At 32.2% G+C, this 25,767-nt stretch overlaps 2 protein-coding genes across 2 annotated transcripts in view; one reads left to right on the top strand and one right to left on the bottom strand.

Moving 5' to 3' along the window:
- The first annotated feature begins 2,530 nt into the window (after positions 1 to 2,530).
- LOC118204104 (cysteine-rich secretory protein 2-like) overlaps positions 2,531 to 25,767 on the top strand; it is a 134,340-nt gene continuing 111,103 nt past the window's right edge. Inside the window, exon 1 of the mRNA XM_085813336.1 lies at positions 2,531 to 2,648. The gene's annotated coding sequence lies outside the window, so the exon portion shown is untranslated. The remainder of the gene's footprint in view (positions 2,649 to 25,767) is intronic.
- LOC118204105 (uncharacterized) lies at positions 6,366 to 23,685 on the bottom strand. Its single transcript, XM_035376426.2, has 4 exons — positions 23,422 to 23,685; positions 20,003 to 20,233; positions 10,039 to 10,226; positions 6,366 to 6,507 (listed from the first exon to the last, which is right to left on the bottom strand). Exons 1-3 carry the CDS (start codon positions 23,434 to 23,436, stop codon positions 10,053 to 10,055), a joined length of 420 nt encoding a protein of 139 aa, XP_035232317.2. The 5' UTR covers positions 23,437 to 23,685; the 3' UTR covers positions 6,366 to 6,507; positions 10,039 to 10,052.

Genomic DNA, 25,767 nt, shown 5'->3' with positions numbered 1-25,767 from the left:
GTAGTTTTAGAATCACGTCTGAATACGTAATGAGAAAAAGCAGTATTTAACCACGAAGTTCTTCGGTCTTAGGGAGAGAGATATACCAGGTATTCTGGCTGCACGCATCCGCCTTTTTAGACTACACTCTCGTAAGCTATTATTACGCTCGGCCGTACTTTAGCGTGACCTTCGTGGCCGTGACTTTAAGCCCTTGATAGCTTCGCAGACTATTAGCGTTAACGGGCCAACTCTGTTCGAATTTTGATAGCCGAAGCTATATCTCTTTAGTTAAGATTACTTTAGTTTTATTCTTAGTCTATTAAGTTCAAGCCGAGGTGTCGGCTTTATTATACACTCCAAGACGGAGTTTTGTTAAACCTTAGTTGGAATAATAAAGGGTTAATTACCCTTCTATCGTGTTGTTTTCTGTCACAAGAACTCAAGCAATTATTTGCTTATCAGTTCTTAAGATTCTTCACTTCCAAGAGTAACTTAGAAGTACAACTTTATTTACTTCGTACAAGGAAGAATTAACAATAAATAGTTGAAATTCTTTCGTGAAAACTTCTAAACGCTGAGTGGCCAACGCTTCTCCTTGTTCGTAAAATTTTTTTTAAGTTAACGTTTCGTTGATAAATCTTACTTGCTCGCTTCTCTTCTTGCTAAGGATGTCTCCAAATATAATTCCCTTTTCTCGCCAAGAGCAGCTGTGAACAAACAGATAAGTTGTCAACAGACGTAAATATTGTTTTGATTTCTTTAGAGGCGCAACCACTTCGTCATTTAACTATCCATCAGTTGAAAATGCAATTGCGTTTCAGAAAGATGATTAAAAAGGGTTTAATCTCGCGCACTGTGATGGATAATAGCAAAATAATTGATGTATAACTTTTAATGAATTACTCCTTCTATGCAATTGCCAAATAATGATGAGAATATAAGAAGAAACACTACCTGATAAAGCAGTTTTACCTGATAAAGCAAATTTAAATTACTAACAAAATAAGCGGAACTTTTAAGTAATCGTTCTCATCCATTGTCCTTCTCCACACTGCTCCTCCTTCTGAAATAAATTTAAATTTTAATTGAAATGCTCACTACATTGATGGAGACACAAAACTTGTTCTTAGACTTAGACCGACAAATATGTTCTCCAAATGTTCTTCAAATTTCATCCACGAACAATATCGCAAATTCAGTTCAGATTTTTATAGGAAAAGTCAATGATAATGCGCTGGCGATGTGCACATAAAGGCCATGTCTCTTTTATGTGCAGTTTACCGCATCCTCAGTGAGATTGTGTTAAGTGAGGGTAAGTTAGTAAATTTATCTCATTCTGCGGTATAATATGTGATAAAGCGCTAAAGAAGAAAATCGTATCGAAGATATAGTACGAAGTGGTCCTTCGCCAAAGTTAACTCAACGCGATCAGAGATTTATAGCTGGAAAATTTGTGAAAACTTTATCTTTGAGTGTTGCAAAGATTTCTACAGAATTCTTTGAAAAAATTTTCTACTTCAGTTTCACCCGAAAGTGTTCGAAGAGTACTCAGACCAGCTAGATTGCATGGGTGCTCTGCACGAAGAAAATTTTTCTAAGTGCAAAAAATAAAAAGCCTAGGCTTTCCTTCACAAAATGAATGGTAAATAAATCCGAAGCGTACTGGGAGCATTGCAGATGAAAGCAAATTTAAAACTTTTGGTTCCGATGGGCGTATACTTTTAGGAGAAGAAAAAATGAGGAACTTTAATACCAAGACCTTGGTTGGAACAACGTTCGCTTTTGATATGTCTTTAATTATCCACAGGTTCTGGAAACATGTACGAATGTGTACGAAGACTTTTGTGAGGTAACTTTCGGTCACTTTTTGATTATTGATTTTCCTAAAAAATGTTTTACTATGTTCATAAAATAATTAATTTAATTTTGCTAAGAGAAATTATAGATATTATTAAAAAATTCTAATTCTCAAACATTAATTTGTATTAATGAATAAAGCAATATTTCACTGAAACTCGTAAGTGTACGAATGCTTTTTCGAGACACTGTATTTATTAAAACGTGTATTATACCTAATCTATAATTTTTGTACTTAAAAAATAAATCTAAACCTACAACCCAGTTTGCAAGATTTAGTCTTAATAGATTTAAAAAAATTAATTGGTACTTGAAAATTCGCAAATGGCGAGAATTTAGCTGCTTTCTCAAATACCGTTTAGCCATGTTAGGAATCGATATATTTTAGAGCGATGATGATAAACCCGCCTATTCTTCACTCAACAACACTGATGAAGCCGACTCTGAAAGAAATTGCACTTTCTAGTCCTAGTTTGAATATTTTTATAATTTGTAAATAAACTCTCAACTCCTTTTTTTCCTGTTTATGTGAAACACCCGGATATCCTGCGTACCCACATCAATCAGCAATGGAAAAGGAAGATAAAAAAAGAAATGAAGAACCAAACGATTGAGCTGGATATTTTGCTGCAGGTTCTGTGAAATGTTTTGTTTGGGGAAATAGGTAGGCGTTCTTCCAAATACTTTTTCTCTCGGTGAAATGAATTTGTTTTGTTTTGTTTTGTTGCTTGTTTCAACTGCAGTAAAGTTTGGCTCATTCGAATTTGTCTTGCAAACTGCCTTGACGTGGAATAGTAAGACCGGCTACGGTAAGTAATTTGCATTAATTATGCATTCTGCGGGTTCTAGGAGACGTTTCGTTTTTTATTTAAAGCTTCAAATCTGGAAACTTTTGAAGTTTTGAAAAAAGTGCGAACGAAAAAGATATTAAAGAAAATCCTAGAATAAAATCATAAAAAAAAATCGATTTCGTAAATTTCGGCCTAGTAAAAATTAGGCCTTTTTATGCTTAAGCAGTGTTATGAAGTTTTTTTTTTTTTTTTTTTTTTTTTTTTTTTTTTTTTTTTTTTAACAGCTTCTGTTTTGAAAGTAATTAAAAAAATATGGAAGTATAAACCTTCTCATCTAGAGTTTCTTATGCATCCTTTCCGAAAGGACTTCTCTCGCAAGGGATGTTTTTATCATGTATTTCATTTCGGGAAGTAGTGGGAGTGGATAGTTATTTCTTGACATTTTTATGAAAGAGAGTTACAATATTCTATCGCAGCTTTTATAGTTATTTAGATTTGAACATGTCATCAGGCATAAGACTAGTAACTAGTATCTTTATAAAAATGATGCGAAAATTCATAAAAGTTATCATTTGCATAAGTTAAACGTATTATAAATTATATCAATTAAATGTATTGTTAAATAAACTAAAATAAAGGTATTAATTAATAAGAACCACTTTTTTTTTTCTTTGAAAGTCTGTTAAACAATTTGCTATAAATCATAATGGAATAACATGTAGATGCGCACCTCGTATTTTGGTTGTTATCGGCCGCACCAAAAGTATATACATATATGTACATCCACTATGTTACTCGGCTCAGTAATCTCGGTTTCTTTATTCTTATATGTTTGTATATTGTGCATTTTTTGCTTTAAAAATGATTGAATTATGTTGTTTTTATCTCCGGTTAAAGTTTTATACCTTTAGTTAAATCTGCATGCAATATTTTTAGAATTATCAACCATTTAAAAGTTGTTTAAGTGCCGCTAATCGTAATTATTTTTGCCATGGCGGCCATGTTTGTTTACATTTGAAACAGCCAGAATAGGAGATTTGCTGTTGCCACTCTAGAGAAAGTAAGCTTCGCAATAACAAAGATAACGCCTTCTTTTATTATTGTGAATTAAATCATGCTCATTTCATTGTGGAATTTATTCTAGGAAATGAGTGTTTAAGATTTACTTCATAATTTTCATTACAGACATATTGAGTTTTAATGTATTTTTGCCTTGTCGCGAAGTGAGAACTGAATTGATTAAATGAGAAATACTCAATAGCCTGTGAATAACTGTTTCTTTTTGTTGTTCTTTGCTTAATTTCTTTTATACATTGTTTTAGATTTACTATATTATTTGAATAGCACATGTGGCAACGATTAGATAATTCTTAAGATGATATAAATTTTGTGCATTCTGAGTTCAGAGTGTCGCTATGGTAAACAAAAATAATGAATTTTAAGGAGTGCATTTATTCTATTGTGGTTTATGTTCTATCGACAAAGTAGATTTAACTGAATCCAATAAGCTTAAATGAAATGCAAGAAAAAATGCGTATAATTTAATATTCCGAACAAGGAAATCATGTGGTGCACACATCATATTTTTTTTTAGTGTTCTGCACCAACCACATAACCACGAAACAGCCTAGGGTTATCAATGATTGAATCAACTCTTAAGAGTAAGTGGATAATTTCATGAAATAGTTATAGCAGTCTTTTTTAATTGTGTAACACGTAAAAAGTTATTCAAATAATTTTTCTGCTATTCTATTTGCCGACTTTCTATGCGAGAGGACATCACATGACTGCTAGATTTTATTTCGTACTATTTGAAGAATTCTCTGTTATCTCAGGGGACAGCGATAAAAACAGTATATTGATATATTCATTGCGATTCTTTGATAAGACATTGCTTGCCAAATGAAGAATAATATTTTTCTTATAAATACATATTTTGCAATAAATACATTTAAACTTATTATTTGACATTCAAGCATATATGAATTACATTATATCCAAAATGCAAATGTATAAATATATGTGCACGCTCATTAGCAAAAAAAATTTATTATTATCAAGCCCCACTTCGATGCGCCGAAATTGAAGGCAGTAGAAAAATTTCGAAGTTCGAAAATCTGAGTAAGTGGGAAAAGTTGCCATTAATGCATATCGTATGCCATATATTTCGTGTTATCGAATATTTCGATTTCTCGAAGTTCTGCTGCGTTATTTTATATTCTTTATTTAATAACACATTTCGCACAAGCAGTTTATATAAGAGCAATTAGGAGAATTCGCTCTTTCTGTGTGGAGAGAAAATAATGACTGTTTTATATTGAAAATAAAACGGGCTATTATGTATTTCAGTAAAACGTGCAATCAAACGTAGGCGAAAATATATTTGAAAAATTTTACCTAGCGAGCAGAATTTAATCTGAAAAGAACAATGGCGCCATCTTTTGGTAAACCATAAAACAATATAAACTGATCAAAATTGTAATATTCTTCCAAATATTTATTATTCGCACTTACGGTTTGTTCTGTTTTCCTTCATACTAAAGTTACCTATATTTTATTATGTTAAAAAAATAGGGTGACATTTCCTGAATATAAAAATGTGTTGTATTTGTTGTTGTGTTTTTAACTGCAGTGGAGAATATCCTGTGATCCTATATCATCGATTGAAATTATTTTTTGGCATATTATTTTAGAGAAATCAAAGTAAAGAAGAAAGATTTTACTGCATTATTACGAAAACCATCTGAATCCATTAAAATTCAGAGGCAGTGTGTTCCTAAATTTTGGTTTTATGAGCATAATTGCTGCAAAAATAAAATTGGCAGAAAGGAGCAGTTGCAAAAGTGCAGCTGAATAAAGATTTTTTTTTAAAATATTTGATTCATGGCTATAAAATGTACAAGTGATCTTCATTTAAATCATTTCAGATTGGAGGGGGGGACACATGTATCCTTTAGCAGCATTTAAACATTTAAATGGGTGAGGAAAGCCAGGCTTAAAAATAAAAAATAATCAAATTTTTGTGAATATTTTTCTGGTAAAATAATTCCACCACTTGTAAATGTTACTATGCCAGATATATATATATATATGTATATATTTTTATTTGAACAAATAAGATAATAAAATTGCCAAAATAAACTCAGAGACCATATAATGAGGAAGCAATATTTAATGCTTCTTATAAATCAATAATTTATCGAACTATATTCATACTTTTCCTAGAAATTTCTGACGTAGCATTTAAATCTGGTTTATTAAATCTGAGAGTTTTTTTTTAATTTTATTTTAATGTTAATGTTTTTTTCTTTTCGTTTTTTTACTAAATCTAAAGACATGCAATTTTTTATGATTTATTTGTTTAATGTGTATAATAATTACTTTAGTAATATAATAATTAGTTATTTGTGCATTTAATTGTCAGAATATTTTCAAAAGTTGCCCAAAATGTCACCGGACCTTTTATTTCAGGTAAATTGTATTATTACTTTTTTTTTTCAGATGTTAAATAATTTATAATTTACTTCAGTTATTAACTTTATTTATAATTAACTTTAAGCTAAAAATGTATGTGATGAATAAAATAACCAGTTGGTCCATTTGTAACTTCAGGCAGAAAATGATTTTATTTTATTTTAACCTTTGCTAAAGTTTAGTCTTAATGAAATACTTACTTAGGTATAATTTTATTCAGAACATTTTATGTCAAATATGAAATGAGATAAGCAAAAAGAATTTTTTTCCTGCAAATGTGCTTTATTTTTCAAAAGATAATTGCACATTTTAAAAATAACAAGGATCAATGATGTATCAAGTTTTCCCTGAAGATAGTTACGTTTGGTCTCGGATTCGTAAGAGCAGGAGAAGCCTCAGTTTCCTGAAAAATGAGAAAAAAGGTATCGGTAATCAATGCAATAAAATTCCTATATTTGTATAAGAATAAAACGTACTTTAAAACCATTTGATTCAACTGATGTATTGTAGCAGGTGTTTTTTTGGGGGGGTGGAGGGGGTTGAGCTCAGTTTTATGGGAAAATTATAAAAATTATAATATGAGTTGGGGAAAAATATTAAAAAAACTTTGCCGATTAGTGCAAAAGACCATAGTAGTAAAACGTCATTGCATTCCCCGTGCATTTCCTCGTGGTGTAAGTGGTTAGAATTTCCAACTAGCAAGTGAAAGATCTGCGATTGGAAGACTGGGGAAGGCGCGGCTAATTTTTCATGTTTCCTGTACTCAAATAGCATATGTTCTATAGAATGGCATCCGACTAAAATGTGATGGACGATAATTCGTTTTCATCTAAATTTAGTCGAGTGGGTCTTGTTCCCTTCCTCAGCAGCCTTAAAAGTTTGGAGGAATATAAGGAGTTATTTTATTGGATATTTGGCGTGAGTGGTTAGCATATCCAACTAGCAAGTAGAAGATCCGCGATTCGAATCTCTGCGAGAGTCCAGTTGGTATTTTATGTTTCCTGATCTAAAATCTCTACTGCTCTGGTCAGATATTCTGATTGTAAGAAGTTGTTCTATTTATGCAAAATGAAAATATAATTTTTCATTTTGCATGAATAGAATTATTCCTAAATGTTCGAAATGAAAAATGTAATTTTTTATTTTACCATTCTAAAGACATAACAAATTTCCTATTAAAAAAAAATAGTTCAAGAAATGAAACCATCAGGATGATTGCTGTCTCCGGAAACTTGATATTGTAGTAAAGAAACCACTCAAGGAAATCAATAATCACGCTGAAACAGAAGAGAGAGAAATCATCGGAAAATATTGAAAAACCTAACCTGCAAAAGGCCATGACTTGAGTGAAGACTTCACGGGTCAAATTATTAAAAGCTTTGCTTACATTTCACTACGGGCTGGTTACGTAGATTAAAAATATTCATTTAAGGTACTGTTAAAGGCCAATGGTTCTAAAAGAATTGGAGTTCCAAAAAATTCAGGGTGTAATTCGGACTTTGGATCTATATGACAGTGTTTCAGAAGAAGATTACTTGAATACATGTATATTTTTATGGAATAAATGTAATTGTATAAATTAAATGGGGATTATTGAATATATGAATAAATGTTGATTCCTTCAAATGATTAAATATGAATTATTTTGCATGGCAAAATAAGAGATACCCAAAAAATAAGCCTTTTAGAGCCAGAATTTAGATAAGACCTTGCTTATTTTCGTGCAAACTATTAAAAACTATTAGAATCTATAAGAACTTGCGAAGCATTAAAAGCATTTTCTTTTAATCCTCTTTGATATGCTTTATCATGCCTTTCTGTCTCATACGTCTAATGTATTAGCAAAGCAAGATGTTTGCGTTGGATATTCAATACCCTGCACGTCTGTCCTTTCACTTCTTGTCTACCAAAAACTTGGGGCTCGGTTATGCATGCATATATGCAAGATAAAAATTATATAAACCAAAAATATAATTTAAATTACCAATAGTCTCTTAAAGCCACTGTTTGTATACTAAGGGTTTGGTTTATCAGTTGTGCATGACTAGAGAAAGGGGTGGATGGGGCTAGCCTGTTCGGCGCGGTCAGTTTGCAAAAAAAGTTCTGGCACCTTTTTCCACATTGGCCATTGTTCGCCAAGACACGAAAATACACGATGCCGAACTTTCATCAAGATGCCGAGCCGCCGATCTGAAGGGGTTTTATTTTGAAGAATAAACACTGATTTGCATAAAGGTGTCTATATGTCTTTATGATAGAGCATCGTTATGAAATCGTCAAGGGGGGTGCTAGGACATGAAAATTTCTTCCTTTTATACTAAGGGATAAAGAATGAGATACAACAGTTATAAATTTGCGATGAGATAACGATGACGGTATTAAGACGATTGATTACGTTTATATTTTTTTATTATATAAATTTATATTTCTTTGGAGAGGGATGCCATTAAATATATTTCTTTAAATAAGTTTATTGTTTTTTCTGGCATGAGTTCCACAATTATGATTAATGCTTCATCTGTTTCGAAGCCATTCATAGCAGGTGAAAGGGTTGTGTTACGGCCACTGACACCTCAGGAAATTTCCGTATTCCAGATAGCCCCATCCGCCCATGACTGCAGAAAACAAAAAGAAAATGGAAGATTTGCATGTCGCAGAAAGCTACTTAGAAGAATTAATGAATGAATTCTTCCCCATTTCAAGCTTTTTATTTTTCATATCACAGCAATATATGCGTAGAATGAGATGGCAAACTTAAGATTTCTAGCCTATGTCGGTTGTAAAGACGTACACCGCGGGAGGGTGATGGGACAGTTCTCTATCTCCCGTTCTACCGGGCCGATTGACGAAATTCAACCTGCGTTTTTATGTCTCGAAAGCGCGACTTAGGATGTGTATTAGATTTATATATAGCATTGTTCTAATATAATTATTTCGACAGAAAATCGGACATTTTAAGAAAGCAATTTTTTTTTTCCATATTTTGATTCTATGACTGAAATTACGCCAAACTACCAAGTTTTGGAAAAATCGCACGAATAGTTTTTAAAAAATTAGCTCTTCAATGTTAATTGAATTTGGTATATACTTATTAATATCTTTTTTTATTAAACTTATTTGATTCTTCCTTTCACATTTCGAAATTTAGCTTCATTAAAAATAAAATTAACTCATTTTTTATGATTTATTTTAAAAATTTGTATTTTTAAATAATTTTTATAAATTGTTCAAAAATTTTTTTGAATTATAATCTATAAAATTTTAACCGAAATTTTAAAGTAGACGTATTTCTAAGCATACTTGCAAGAAATTACAGTTTTTAATTCAAAATTTCCGAAGATATACGTGAATTTATATATTTGTTGAAAGCGATAAAGCATCAAATGGGATTTAGACACTTTGCTAAAATTATTTGGAAGAAGAAACGCAGTGGCTTTTTTTCCGCTCATGCACAATGTAAAAAGGTAAGAATGAGGTGCCTTTTTTTTCCGCTCTAGCATAATGGCAGGGAAAGGAAAATTGGTTGCCACATATTAAAAGGTTCGCCAAGTGAATTATTCTTCGCGCAAACTGAAGAATTGTGCCACGATAAATTTTTGAATTTTTCCGTACATTTCGCACTAAATTTTAAAAAATTGAATATCTAGGCATAATTTGAATCGTATAATCAAAATATGAAAACAAATTATTTCAGAAAAAGTCCGATTTTGTGTCAAAATACCTATATTAAAACAATGCTATATATAAATCTAATACATATCCTAAGTCAGGCTCTCGAGACATTAATTTTCCGCAGTGTACGTTATATCTTAAAAATAAAAAAAAGGCAATCTAGATTTTGTAATTCATTTCAATCCCGGATTATTACTTTCAGAAGGAGTATTTTAACATTGAACCATCTTGGGGGGAAGAAGCGAACTTGTAAAATACTTACCATTGAGATGATAGTTAATGATGGGGATAACTTTTGTGGGCATACGCTACGGCATGTGGAGCATATGCATGAACTGCTGGTTTGTATGCATAGCCATGAGAAGCGTAGACTGCAGGCTTTTGAGCAACTCCATGACTAGCATGGCCACCCAAATAATAGACAGGCTTGCTGTATCCTGCATGAGGTACCTGGATAAACAGAAAGATATTTAAGAACAATGCGCATGATTTTAATGCAACTAAAATTCTTATGTAAGGAGAATTGTAAGAAATATTGTAAAGAAAATCCAAAAAGCGTGTGCACTTCCAAATGCTTTTATTGATATTGCTCGTACTTCTCTGAACGCTAAATCATGGCACGCAAAATTCTTCTTGCAAAGGGTAATGCGCATGATCAGATGAACAAAACATGGAGGAAAAAAATACCCATTATTTTTATCTGTTACGCTGTCTGGCAATTAAATTTAAATTAAAAAGAAAGTATTGAATCTAAAATACCTTTTTACTTCCTTATACGAAGTAAAAAGGAAGTATCGTAATCGCGAGAAGTTTCAGGCATCATATTTCAACGAAAATATCCGAATTCAATTTAACGATGTTTTTGCGTGACATCTGTACGTAAGGACTGAATAAAAGACTCTTCCCCCCCCAAAAAAAAAAATCTGGTTTAAAATGAATTCTGAAGAGAATTTTGGTGGGTCTGTGCGTAGGTATCTCGCATAACTCAAAAACGAATAGCCTCAGAACGTTGAAATTTTGTATATAGGACTGCTATAACATGTAGATGTGAACCTCGTATTTTGGTTGCAATCAGCAGCACCAAAAATATATAAATATATATATATATATATATATATCCACTCTGTTACCCGGCTCACTGAACTCTGTTTCTTTACTCTTATATGTTTGTAAATTGTGCATTTTTTGCTTTAAAAATGATTGATTTATGTTTTTCTCACCTTCCGGTTAAGGTTTTTATGCCTTTAGTAAATCTGCATGCAATATTTGTAGAGTTATCAACAATTTAAAAGTTATTTAAGTGCGACTAAACCTAATTATTTTTGCCATGGCGGGCATGTTTGTTTACATTTAAAACTTGGCAGAATAGCGGATTTGTTGCCAATCTAGAGAAACTAAGCTTCGCAAAACGCCTTCTTTTATTATTGCGAATTAAATCATGCTTAATCCATTCTGGAATTTATTCGAGGAAATAAGTGTTTAAGATTTACTTTAATTTTTAACATAGATATTTTGAGTTTTTATGTATTTTTGCCTTGTCTCGAAGTGAGAATTGAATCAATTGAATGAAAAATACTGAATCGTCTGTGAAAAACTGTTTCTTTTTCTCTTTTCTATGCTTAATTTCTTTTATACATCATTTTAGATTGATTATAGTATTTGAATAGAACATGTGGCAACAACTGGATAATTCTTCAAATGAGATAAGTTTTTGTGCATTCTGAGTTATTATATGTACAACATGTAACGCTGTTAAGTGAACCTAGCGTCAAAGCATCGCTAGGTAAACAAATATTTTGAATTTTAAAGAGCGCATACATTCCGTTATGGTTTATGCGCTATCGACAAAGTAGATTTAATTCAATCCAATAAATTTAAATGAAATTCGTGATAGAATGCATATAATTTAATATAATTTAATATTCCGCACAAGGAAGTCATGTGGTGTACACATCAGATTTCTTTTTTATTCAAAGGTGCTTTCTTGCTGACATGTGTAAGGATGTGCCATTATGACTGACTGCATATCGAACAGCATTTTGCGTTGGAACGCAGTATAACAATATGTCCCATAATCCAAAATATTTTCACTTACACCACGGATTTTGTTTTCAGTTAATTGCAAGTAATGTTCTTTCACTTCAGATTATCGCATTTCATTGCAGAAGACTGGTTATGAATTTGAAGATTAATGATGGATTAATAAAGCCGCGATCTTAATCTATCTGTCTTTAAACGTTTTTCGCTTTTAGTTAAACATACAATAAAATAATAATAAAAAAAACCCTCTTATTTACTATTTGTACTAATTGTTTAAATAATAATGAAAAATGTTGATAAAGATGTTTTTTTAGGTACAACGTTGCCATCGCTCGCTTTAAATCCTTGAGTTTGTTAATCAAAAATTCGCTAGAGTTTTACAAAATGTGAAATCGATAATAAAACAAATTCCAAATTTCAAATTTGGGCTTTCAAATGCCCATATTCGCAGTAGGGTTACGTCACTCAAAACTGGATGGCTCTAGGTACCTTTGTTTTATTACACTGCGAGAAACATACATACATTTATGCAGATTCTTCATTATTTAATTTCTTCAAATATAATACAAGGCGTTAGTATTTGGTGGCAACGATTTGAAAAATGTATACAGCCTTTTAAAGTTTTCAACACAAAATCGCAAAACGAAAACAGTAGTCTTTCATTAACAAAGCCCCTTTGGACTAATAATTCTTTTTAACTGCCAATTGAAATTTATTTTCAATTTATACATAAAATGCATAATTTATGCAAGTTAATTAGTGTTTGAAAAAAGAGAAACAAAAGAAGTTTACAGTGTATGTAATGCGTGCTTTCCGTGGAAAACGAGGACGGCTTGTGTGTATATTCTAAATGTATTAAATTCCTTTACGTCGGTTATTGTTGTTGAGATTATTACTCTGAGAAGGATTACTTTGCGATTTTTCAAACGTCTGTAAGTTTCATAGTTAATTTAAAATATGATGAAAAATAAAGATAAGTTTGTCAATTCTTTCATTTTCAATCACTGTAATTACATTTTTCACACAGTCGGCACTGATGTTTCTTAATTAAGATTTTCTGTTACTAATTTCTGCAAACATTTACATTTCTTATCCGTTTCACAATATTGATTGATATGTAATATGCTGAGATGTAGTAAATTTACTATAATTTATTTTATTTATTATTAATAATTTATTATTTTTTTGTTATTATTCGCAACATAGTTTTGCTTTTTCATGACACGACTATTAGCCATTTGAAGGAAATAACACGAGCCATTTGAAACGGTGATAATTTTCTCTGTTACTTTTCTTTATTCAACAATCCTTCACTTAACAAACTCGAATTAGTTTCCTGTCCTTAGGCGACAGCTTGTGATTTAATTATTTATGTTTCCATATCCTAGAACTGGTGGAATTTTGACATAACACGTGAGCTTGATGTTAAGTAGTTGGTTGGCACAATTTCCTGCAAATGTTGAAATATACGACCATTTCTGACACGTTTGAAAGTGTCACTTTTGTCAAAAGACTACTTATGCCTTTCTCTTTCTTTTTTCTAAGAAAATGGTTTAACAGTCTATGCAAAACAACGCTCGCTATCTATTTTTTTCTTTTGCCTTTCGCTCTTAAGCCAGACGGAACAACTCGCAGATACTTCATGATGAGGCAATCTGCTTTTATCATTACGATGGAAAACAAGATTCAGAGTGCTATATATTTTATTTTGATGAGAAAGACGGTATTTTTGCTTTATAATGTCGCTCGATATACAGTCAGCTCTCCATTAACCGGGATCGGATTAACCGGTCGCGGTTAAGCGGACCTTGTTTAAAGGAACATATTTATTTATTGCGGAACGATAGAAAAATTATTATTGCAAACCATTAGAATAAAGCAAAATTTCTAGGGAAATTATAGAAGGAGGAAAACATGCGAAGGATAACAACAGTGAGAGACAATGATGTATTATAATGCAGTTTTGGATATTATGCTGGTGTTGCCTAAAACCAGAGATAAATAACAAAGCTCTGGAGAAGCGCGCCTAGCAACAAATCTTTGATTATCGCTGTCTCGAAATAATGCTGTTAACATCCTTAATTCGAAAAAGAACTTTGAAGTAATGTAACTTGAAAATAAGTGCCCGAACGGTAAGATCCGTGAACACTGGTAGTTTAATCTGGGTTCAAATCCCAGTGAAAGGGCTGGCTGCGTTAGAATTTCTGCAGTTTTCCGATCTGTAACATGAATTTGAGAGAGTTACTCTAAAAACTTCCTCCGCGAAGGAATCCTTGCCTTAGATAAATAGCCCTCTTGTGCTCTACCGTAAGCCAAATAATCCAGTTTAATTCAAAATTACTCTTGTTTTCGGGCTGAGAAGTGGTGCGTGAAATCTGTCGGTAAAAAAGCTCTTTCAAAACATTAATGGATGGCGAACAGATGTAAGATTTATTCCTGTAGGAGTCCACCAGCGAACTAGTGGTTAAGACCGCGAAATGCTGGTAGTTTATCCTGGGCTCAAATCGAGTTGGTTGGATTATGGTTGATTTTCGTGATTTTCCCCATGTGTAACATTAATATCAGCCACTTTCCCTTAGAGAATTCTCCACGAAGGCATCGTTCCCTTAGATAGAGAGCCTTTGTTGAACTTATCACAGTATCCAACTAACCATTCCTGTGTTGTTGATTTTTATCAAAATTAGAATGCAACTGCTCTGCTGTCATCACACGTATCGAAAGACTGTGTCCAACTACACATGTACCGCAATACCTGTTGTGAAATAATCGTGCATTGTACGAACTGGAATAAAGAAAAACAGGGGAAAAAATAGATGTAATTAAGAAGCAAAAGCGTCCATTAAAATTATTTCATCAAATGCAAATTTGTTAGATAAATAGCGTAGGATATATTTTATAAGAGAATGCGAAGTAATATAGTAAGTACCTAGAGTCAGTTAGGAACTGAATCCAGGATCTCATCCCACGTATACCTTGTCTAGAACTGTTTACAAGTTCTGGATAATTTCTGTTTAATGTTGAAACTTGCATAATTTCCCTGATTCATCCAACTGTGAAGAGAAAGCTGCATTTGTCACGCTATTTAAATATCCTTTATGATACTTTTGAAGAATTACCTTTATGTGAAAGTACTTTTTATCAGAAGATATTTTCGTGTTTGAAACATAAATTTCAACGGCTACCCCAAGCATGTGTGAAGCAACAGTTCCAAAATTTAAAATACAAGATTGTTCAGAATGATCCTCTATAACACAGAATGTCCTCAGAAAGTGACAATATATCAGAACATACTAAGGCTATACCGAGAATCGAGAATATCATAATTTGAACATCCCAAAAAATTTCTTCCTTATGTCGCTATGTCTTGGTATTTATAAATATGTCCTGAAGATGTTTTTTTCTAGGAAGATCTTGAAGATCTTCGAGATTTAACATCCTAGGATATTCGTAGTGTATTCTCCGAAGGACTCCTATCATTATACGTCTAGTGATTTGATTTTTGGAAATTTGCAGTCATCAGTCTTTACATACTTCCTTATTTTTATATAAATTTGCTTTTTAAGTCGCCAATTTCTTTGTTAATTTTAATTGCCTTTTTCTGGCGTATTTTTTATTTCTTACTAGGCATAGGAAAGACGTTTTCAATGACTTATCTGGTTCTAGAATAGTTGATTACTATATATCATGTACATTTCGATATAATAAATTATTTATATAATTACTGTCACATTATTAATTATTATAATCATAGGCCAAATTACTAACCAATCAAAATATCGCAAACTGTACAATCAAGAATTTTATTGGAAATCGCGGAACTGAGAATCATTTAACAAACTTTTCATTTGCTAAAATTTCATTTAGTGGAAGATATAGACTTTGTATAATATATAGATAATAATTTTGTAAAATATATAGTTCTTATACATATTCGATATCTGAAGAGTATACTTTAAAACACAGTAATCTGATGCACAAATCTAATTTTAGCAGATCACTTTCATGGTGGGGTTGGGGAATGTCATAACCTTTTTTAGCGTGTATTCTAGAGTGTTCTCTCACTGCATTACATCATTTTTAGTGGACCTCACGATTTGATGCTCCTTATCTGGCCTCAGAAGTCGCTGAATCATAAGTCATATGCTATTTTTTTCTCATTTGGAAGTGCGTTAAAGATACCATTGGTACCGTGTTTGTGCCACATGAGCCCTCAAGCTTAAATAATCCTCATTGTTATTGTTGTCGAGACAGCAGCAAAGGCAGAACTGAAAGAAGTATGTCAAGAAGTTGAATAATCTTCGCCGTTATTCATATAACGAAATTTAGTATATTTGTAAGTGAAATCTGGACAATTTTCCTTTCATTTCACGTATTTCATGTAAGAAAGATTCTCACGTTGTGTTTGTAAAATTCGAAAATAAAGCCGTCTGAAGGTGGTCCATCATATTTAAATTTTTTTTCTTTTTATTAATGAACATGAGCATATTCAGAATTTTCCTCATTTATGACCTTAATGGTTTTATTTCGTTTATTTAATTATGGCAAAGCGCATATTGGGCTATCTGCCTAAGACTAGAAATGCCTTCGTGGAAGACTTCCTAAGAGAAACTGGCTCGTATACACGTTACACATGGGGAAAACTACGAAAACGACCATGCAGCCAGCCACCTAGAATTGAACCCAGGTCGAAACTATCAGTGTTCAGCGACTTTACTGCACCGCCGCTGGTGGGCTTTATGACCTTGAGAGAAATATTGAAAATAAAAGTCACGTACATGCTAAGGAACTAAGATTGATCTATAATTTTTGCACAGGATTTAAAAAAAAAAAAAAAAAAAAAAAAAAAAAAAAAAAAAACATTTAGTGCTCTAGATAAAGCGGCCATTCTAAAGCCACCACTGCTTATAGTTTAACAGTCATAATTTTAATTAGAAAGTGAGACTTTCTTTATCCGTTACGCATTGAACATTTAGTCGTCTCGTCACCGAAAATATTGTCCAAGATGCACCACAGAGGGTGTTCGATATTAAACCCGCGAAGAGGGTTGAAATAAGGATAAAGAACTACAATCAAAGTTTACGGAGAAAAGAACACACACACTTTCGAACCAGTAGTCATCTTCTGCTATATGCAGCGTTCAGGGCTTCTCCTAAGACTCTTAGAACGCAAAAGCGTGACCCTCCCTCATTTCGATCGTAACTTGTGTCATCACAAGCGTATATGGGAAATTAGTGGATTTTACTTTTTTTTCCGCAGTAGTTGTTGACGTGGTTATGCGAAAAAGGCTGGGAAGTACCTTTTCTAAAGTTAAGTTCTTTCACGTGTATTTGAATTTTGAAATCGTAGATCAACGAAGATGGTCACTTAAAATTTTATCTCAAAATTTAATACTCAACGTCTGTGATTGAATTTGCTGAGATTTCCCCACTTCTAAATTATTCTGGCTTTTAAATATTTAACTCGAAATTCAAAATAGTTTTTTTAATATCCACTTTCAATAAAGGTATGTAACTTCCAGATTTGAACACAAATATGAACATATAGTCTTTTGATTGGCTTCAGAATTTTTATTTATTTGAGGAACAGATATATATTAGATATAACTGATAACCTTTTGATGCCAGAGGATGGAAGTTCGCTAAAGATTGCAAAAGAGTGCTTGTTTAATTTCCTATAATTTGTCTTCAAAGAATATCGTTTATGACGCCAGACTTTATTTTCACCGCATAAAGCTTATTTAAGATGTAAAGTTTCTTTACATCCAGTTAACCAGTTATTTTAGGATTTACGTCTTTACTGTCACTTCTTCCTTCCGTTTCTTTCGTTTTCCTTCCGTTTCCAGAATGCAAATTAACTCGCATGTATTTGTAATGAGGTTTTTAGATTGTAAGAATGAGCGTATTCTGCTTCTTTAGGCTACGTTATTAGGTTGCTAGCTCAGCTAAGATTTTAGTTTTCGGCCTTGCATTATACTTGCCAATATTTGAATATCTACGCCGGTTAAGTAATTTCGCGTTAAACTGATATGTATAGCCTTCGTCTATTATCTACTTGAATTTAAATTTTACATTTGAACTTACTATTATATACTACGTTATCTCGGCATGAAGTGCTGTCTGAGTTTGTAAGTACGAAGTGTGCCTTCTGTTTCTAAGATTCAAATAAATGGTCTTTTACACCCTTAAGGCTCAGTTGTTATTTTAGACTTAGCGATAATTTGCTGCCACTGTATCTGAGGTTTGGTTCCTGTTCATGGCTGCTAAGAAGATTACAAAATTTATAAAGTTACCAACTTTTTTACCAAAGTTAATTTCATTAGGAATATAAGTACTACTATCCTAACCTTCATAGTGCGTATTTCTTAACAAGGATCACCCTTACTGATTTTCAGCATCCTAGGATGTTCTTATGATAATATTTCGTAACAAATTATTCTTTATTTTATATACTTATACCCTGCTTTGTTTTGTAATCAGACAGGAAGGACTATATCGGCAATAAACCAAGTACTGTAACCATTGAGCCGATAGATAATTAAATGATTAGTATATCGAATCCTTTTAAAATTGCTCTTTGTAACTGATTTGTGAACCGATACTGGATGGCCAGTGTGTAATAACTCACATTGACCTTACAGGTTAATATGCTGTCTACCACAGAAATAACATTCGAAAACAACTAAATGCCAATTAATTAAAATTTACGAATTCCACAGCACATGACTGCAACTGAAGGTAATGTTCGCTAAGTGTTTCTGCTACTTGCGACACAAAATTTCAAAATTAATTGTCTGCAGGCAAGCAATGGTGTGTCTGGCCGATGCGAAAGATTAGTCAAAGTGCTGTGATAAGGGTGCCGGTGTCCTTAACGCAGTTCAGCCAGTTCTGGATAGTGTCCTGGTATGTATTCGCACTCTTTGCAGATCGGTTTCTGATTTGAAAAAACCAACTTTAAGAAAGCTGCGGATACTTTTTATGTGGAAAAAAAAAAAAAACACTGTGCAAGTAAACTTTTCATATTCTTCCTGTACAGCACAGCTTTAGCATAAATCAACCTGTTCCTTAATACAAGCTGATTTTTACAAATAAGAAACTAATCTTCTTAAGGATGTGGACACCTTATATGAAGAAACTCGTTTGAAAGTTTCTGTCTTTTAGAATAATAACTGATTTGTATAGCGAAGATGCCATCTTTATGAAGAAGTGGGTGGGACATTAGAACTTCACCAGTTGTTTATAGGTATAGTCAGTCCCATCGCATAACTTGTACAGTTCTATACCGATTCTGATAGAGAAAACCCTCGGCGAATGAGTCTGAAGTTCCTCAGCTTTTACCAACAAACCCTTCTTTTCTCTTACCAATAAACCCTTGAGAGGATTTTCAGCTTACCGGAATTTTAAATGCTCTCATATCGCTCACTTTCAAGCATTCCTTGGGATTCCAACCCGGCCCAAAGAAACAGCATACAGCATCGATAACCTTGCACTGATCAGTGCGGCCATTATGAACCAGGACACCATTATGAAGTGGTATAGTTTGCGCAGTAGCTAAACCGTTGACATCATGTACCTTTTCATGAGATTACATGTTTACTGGTGCTAATAGCTTAGGAATAAGTTTACTTGAGCTTCCAACTTAACTATAATTCTTTAGTAGCATAAATTACTATTGTTGAATGTAAAGGATTTATGCGTAACTTGAATTTGCAGAAACTTATGGTTTAAACAGATTAATACATAGCGAGCTGAAAGTCCTCTGGAATGGTTGCTAGTAGGGAAAGAGGGGTGGGATATCCTTGAACAGGCTCTCTGGGTGGTCTCCCTCAAAACTGAGGCAGAGCTTAATAGTCAGCAAGGCTTAGCGTTACTTATAATGCATCTTCGAAAATGCGCAGATGCCGGTCTGGTTTCGACCTATAACTGTCACATTGTTACCAGCTAAGATATTTCCTTTTTACAACACCTACTTTATGCCTTCATTTCAATTAATACAGTCATATCATTTTTTTTTCTGTATTACCTTTTCTCCACTACAACATTACTCTAGTACAAATACGTGTTGATAACTATTTTGCCCTGGTATTAACTAATACACTTTTATGCACCCACCCTATAGTTTGTTTCGAAATTCTCACTTACGGAGGTTACCAGATCAGTATATTACTGTATTTCTGAAAATCTACTTACTGAGTGATGATACGAAGGTTTGACGTAGTGTGTCACGTGTGGTTTGCTGTGAGATTTTCTGGCGTAAACCACTGGCACGGGTGCATGATGCAAAACAGGCTTGCTGTGAGCGTAGCTTGGACGATATGCATAACCAGCTCCCCCTAAGTGAATTTTGTGACCTCCGTGATATGATTTGCGATATGTTGCCATGGCCATGGCAGTGCAAAGCATGACCAGGAAAAGGCAAGCCTGAAAACAAATAAAAAATTTTTACATATTATACTGAATTTATCATTTTGCAATCAAAGGCCAATTCTATAGGTTATGTTTATCAATAAGCAGCTTTAAAATGGCTGATTCAAAGATTTAACCTTTGAAATTTTGTTTATCTCACTGCGAAGCAGTGTGATACAATCTCTAAAGGTTAAGTGTAAGAAATAATAATATTAATAATAAGTAGGAAAGTGAAAAAAATGTAAAGTAAAGGTGATTCAAGGTCTTCCATGTCACTCATGAGCGGGAAAATTGTCGTGTTTCCAAGACGTCTGATGTCTTATCAACCTTAGATGGAAAAGTAAGAAACTAATAGGGGGGGAGGCAAAATATTCCTTTTCCTTTAGTAATGCTTGACGTCGCTGCATTTTTGAAAGGATAAATTTCTTAAACGTATTATCATTTCGTAAACATACTTATTACAAAAGCAGGAAATCAGAAAATTCTGCTATTAATTAAAGCAATTACTTTAGAATGATGACTTCTAAAATCCATTTTGAAGACTATATGATGTTTTTCATACGGTATTTTTACTGAATTTATACGAATTAAAAACGATTAAAAATATATCGACTTCGATGGTATTTTTGGTATATTGTTTTCATGAAAGTTATGCGAATAAATATATACATATATATAAAATAAACATCTTACTATTGCATTCTGTATTTTAAAGTAGTTAATTTTAATACTATTCTTATACAGGGAAATTTTCTAAGATATTTTTAATTTTTTGTAGTTACTATTAATTCGTATTATTTTTTATTCAGATTTATACATTTTCTGTAGATTACGAATCCCATTACATCAAAATACGTTGATTGAAAATTTTAAATTTATTTTATGAAAAACCTTATTTTATATAGCTTATTAAGAAAATAAATAGTTGCTAATTCATTAAACAGGAGTATTTTAAGAAAAAAATAAAGGGATTCTACCAAGCTGAGATAATGAGAGCAAACTCCACATTAATAATATTTTTTGCTATGTTAATTTTCAGCAGATTTGGAAAATAAATTTGGAAATTAATACATAATTTTTAGTAATTGGACAAAAATAATTTATTGACCATACACTGAATAATGCAAATAGTAATTATTGTTCGTTAAGATAATGAAATCATACACTAATTAATTATTGATTCATTAAATAATGCCTTAAAAATAATTAATTGATATTTGGTGTTATCTTAATAATATTAATGTATTGTGTTTTAGATAATTTTTAATTAATTGCTAATTATTAATAAAACACATTTATTTATACGACATCGTAAAAACTGAACGCATTTAAAATATTGCTAATAAGAAATTAAAGATAAAGTGTTTATTTCTTTTCTTAGTAAAACTGAATGTATCTGAAATATTACTAACTAGAAATTACAATACAATTTATGTGTTGTATGACGTAATAAAAATAGAATACATATAAAAGTTACTAATAAAAAATTAACAAAAAATTGTATTTATTTATAAGGTGTAGTACAAAAGAGATACATCTAAAAAATTATCAATCAGAGATAAAAATCTTTTTTCCCTATACGGCTTAGTAAAATCTCAATGCATGTAAAATGTTAATGATAAAAATTAATAATAAAATACATTTACGTATTTGTACGATGTAGTTAGAAACTGAGTACATTTGAAAATTAATATGAGCCAGAATTAATTTTAAAGGATAATTAATTAATATCAAATTAACTAATAAATATCATTGATAAAATAATCCTTATTAAACATCAGAAAGCTCAGTTTTTGTGGCAACTCTTATTTCACAGCAAAAATTTTTGCAGGAAATCTATTACATATTGAACTAATATACGTTTGTTATTCATAATTTCATACCTGTTTAAACAATTAAGCAAAACATTAAGGATAATGTTTAAATTTTGGGAAAATTTAACCTAAGACTGATGATTATTTCACAGAGAAAGTGGGTGCATTTTGAGAGAGGTAAATGTAGTATCCTTCTTCTTCAATGAAAATGGAGTAAATTCCTCAAAGGCCATTGTATGTCTTTGCTCCAAATTGCATTTCTGTATAACAGACATAAATTTTATATTGCCGAAATTAAAACTTGATAGGGCATGCTTCCTTTCATTATTATAATTATGTAGTTCCGTCTCCTTTACTGGTAAATGAAGATTGTTTAGAGGATGTAATAAAAATGCACGTGAAACTAGCTTTGAAGTCTGAGTTTTTGAAAAGTTACCTCTCTCTCCCCCCCCCCAGTTAAATGGTCAAATCCTGCTCATTTTCATTCGATGCCCTTGAGAATTACATCAAAAGTGACTATTATTAAACTAAAGAATGGAAATATAAAAGTAAAGTTCAACTTAACATACTTTTTCGGCAACATAAAGTATGCATCGTAAATAAACGTAATGCTAAATGTGTAATCTTTGCTTTCCTCCATAAAAAATAACATTTATGATATAGCTGATTTATGAACTGTTATCTAAGGATTTTAGAAACATATGAACTTATATTATGATATTATATCTCATATATACAACGATATATACGACTATAAGTGTACGCGTGCATGTAGATTTCTTCTACCATTAATATATTACTCAAGCAATGTTGTTAGCATAAGCCAATTGTGCTTAAATTTTTTAGCAGTTTGCGGAACCCATCAAACCTTTTTTTGAAACATGCGCTTCCTTAAAACAGTAAAACTTATAAAGCATTGATAATGCATTAATGTTGCACGCGCTTACTTAAGACAGAAAATTGAAATGAATTTTTTATTTTTATCCTATAACATTTCTATCATTATTAAAGTAACAATATAAATAAAAAAATATGATTTAATTAATTATTTTAGATGTTTTAACTTAGCACGCGTGGTATTCAAAAGTTCCTTCTAATTTTCTTCTTTTAAATCGAAACCCTAGCCACATGGTTTCTCAAAACACGGTATTGAAGCCATTGATTTTACAGACACGTTTGATTTGCTTTTAGTCACTACTGGAAAAAATTACAATAATAATAACAAAAATATGCAGTGGGAAAAGCGCGAATTAACAATGTCATAAAAAGGCGTGAAATATTACATTAATGTAAAGAAAATGTTTGCGATAGAAAAATAAAGTTTTACCACTGATAATCCTGGTAAGTAAGTACTTGTTATTTACTTCCAACTAAAAATGCAGTACTTACCAAAGTTTTATTCATCTTTGAGAAGATACTTAAGTAAAAATTTCTCTCCGCACAAACCAGATGATTGTCTTTATAGCACTGGATTTAGGTCATTGCAAGCGAGTTTCTGATGTTGCCACAAAGAGACAAACGTTGTATAATAATTACCTCAAGCGGCCACCCCTTGAATACGATATTTACCTGCATCCGAAACACGAATCAAGGGAGGGGGAGGGAGAGATCTCCAAACGATGCACATTAATAATCCCGGCTTACGCAGGCGGAGGGAGAATCAGTCACCTTTATCTTTGACCTTGTGAAGACGATGTGACGTTCTAGAGACCCTCGTGAGTGAAGAAAATTTAGAATAATAAAATGAATAAAAAAGTTGAAGGTCCTGCCCACCAAAGATATCTGATGAAAGAAGAGGTAGGTATAAGGCGTGCCTAGAATGAAATACCTGTTATTGGACAGCTCAGAGGAAAGAATATGCTGGACTTCTGTGTGGTTTTCAAATGTATATTGGAAGCATGTAAGGTGACCTTGTGGAAATATAAGTGAAATTTCCGATGAGATTCCATTTGTGGAAATACTAAGCAATTTTTAATTGATTTTTCTCGCTTTTCTAAATTATACTAAGAATATGTTCTTAATGAAGGATAATAAAAGAGAATTTTTACAGTTTTTTTAAATAAATATGTAATAAAACTTTTACTGTAAATGGATCTGTAGCCTTGGCCACTAATGTTTAAAATTAATTTACGATTAGGAACATCATGAATTATAAAAAAAATAGCTAAGTTTATTGCATTTTATTTTCCAGCTATCGAAATGCAGCGCTACGAGCAACGTTTTCAAACCAAAACCTAGCAATCATGAATCAGAACTAGTTGCCATTCAGCATAAAGAAATTTAAATATAAATATGAACTACTTGTTGCCATTCAGCATAAAAGAAATATAAATATGAATATTAACAAAATATTAAAGTTAATTTTATAAAATAATTAAACACATGAACAAATAAATATATGAAATAAAAAATAATTATTTCTCGTGCAATAACTAGACCACTACACTACTCCCCCACCAGTAACTAAGTTACGTTACGAAGATAGAGAAATAGGTAGTAACTAGTATTACAGTGTTAACCACTAATTAATAAGAATAATTTAGAGTCAGTCCTTAAATCTAACAAGTAAACGTATAGTTCTGCCTGTGCGAGAATGTTTTTGATTAACATCCGAATTTGAGTCTGGTCTCTGCAAGTTACTGTAGTCAGGTTGTATCAACTGGGAATTTTCCTCAGCTGGTTTCAAACGATCCAGGGATACATTAACATGTTTTCCCTTTTATGCTAATAGTAAAATATTTGTCCTTGCGATCAATAACAGAAAATGGTCCTTCATATGGAAGTTCCAGACGTTTTTTTTACCCGATCTATTCGCTGAAACACGTGAGAACAAGTTTTTAAGTCTTTATGTGCAAATATCCGTTCAGATAAATTTTTACGAATTAATCTAGGTCCAACAACTTCCATCTGTTTCTGGAGTTTATTAGCAAAAGTCTCCGATGATGTCTGGATACTTGGTTCGCTGAAAAACTCTCCAGGAAGTCTGAGACTCTGGCCATAAACTACTTGCGCAATAGAATGATTTGTATCTTCTTGAATAGCAGTACGCAAGCCCAAAAGTACTGTTGGTAATGTGTCCGTCCAAGATATGTTGTTGTGGGCTTTTAATGCTGTTTTTAATGTTCGATGAAGGCGCTCAACTTTGCCATTACACGAGGGGTGGTAGGCAGTAGTGTGTTGTAAATTGATGCCACAGATTTTGGACAAAGCTCGTAATGTATCACTTTTAAATTGATCCACGATCCACGATCACTAATGAGTTTACTTGGCGTTCCGAAACGTGCAATCCAGTTGCTATAAAAGGCTCTTGCGACATTCTCAGCTGAAATATTTTCTAAAGGAATTGCTTCCATCCAATTCGAAAATCTATCTATGTAAGTAAGACAATAAATATTCCCTTTAGATGGGGCAAGTGGTCCAATGAGATCAATATGGATAAAAGAAAATCTTCCTGGTGGTACTTCAAACTCACCTAATTTTGTTTTGGTATGCCGACTGATTTTAGCTTTTTGGCAAGGAATGCAGGTTCTTGTCTACAACTATACATCTTTTTTTTATGTTAGGCCAAATGAATTTGGATGTCATTAATTTCATAGTCGATTTTATTCCTGGATGTGATAAACCATGAATTCGCTGAAAGACGTATTTTCTGAAAGCCTGAGGAATATACGGTCGAATATGTTTAGTTGATGTATCACACCACAAATATTTCCCCGAAGGTAGAGAACATTGCTT

The sequence above is a fragment of the Stegodyphus dumicola genome, chromosome 3 (genome assembly GCF_044657685.1).
Source record: "Stegodyphus dumicola isolate Sdum_Otavi_A_Nest chromosome 3, ASM4465768v1".
NCBI lineage: Eukaryota > Metazoa > Arthropoda > Arachnida > Araneae > Eresidae > Stegodyphus > Stegodyphus dumicola.
This window is presented reverse-complemented; position numbering and strand designations above follow the sequence as displayed.

Bases quoted from the DNA above. Each gene is read 5' to 3' on its own strand.
- LOC118204105 (XM_035376426.2), bottom strand. The intron at 10,227-20,002 runs GTAAGTAGATTT...CTGTTTATCCAG, and splicing joins AACCTTCGTATCATCACTCA to GTACCTCATGCAGGATACAG.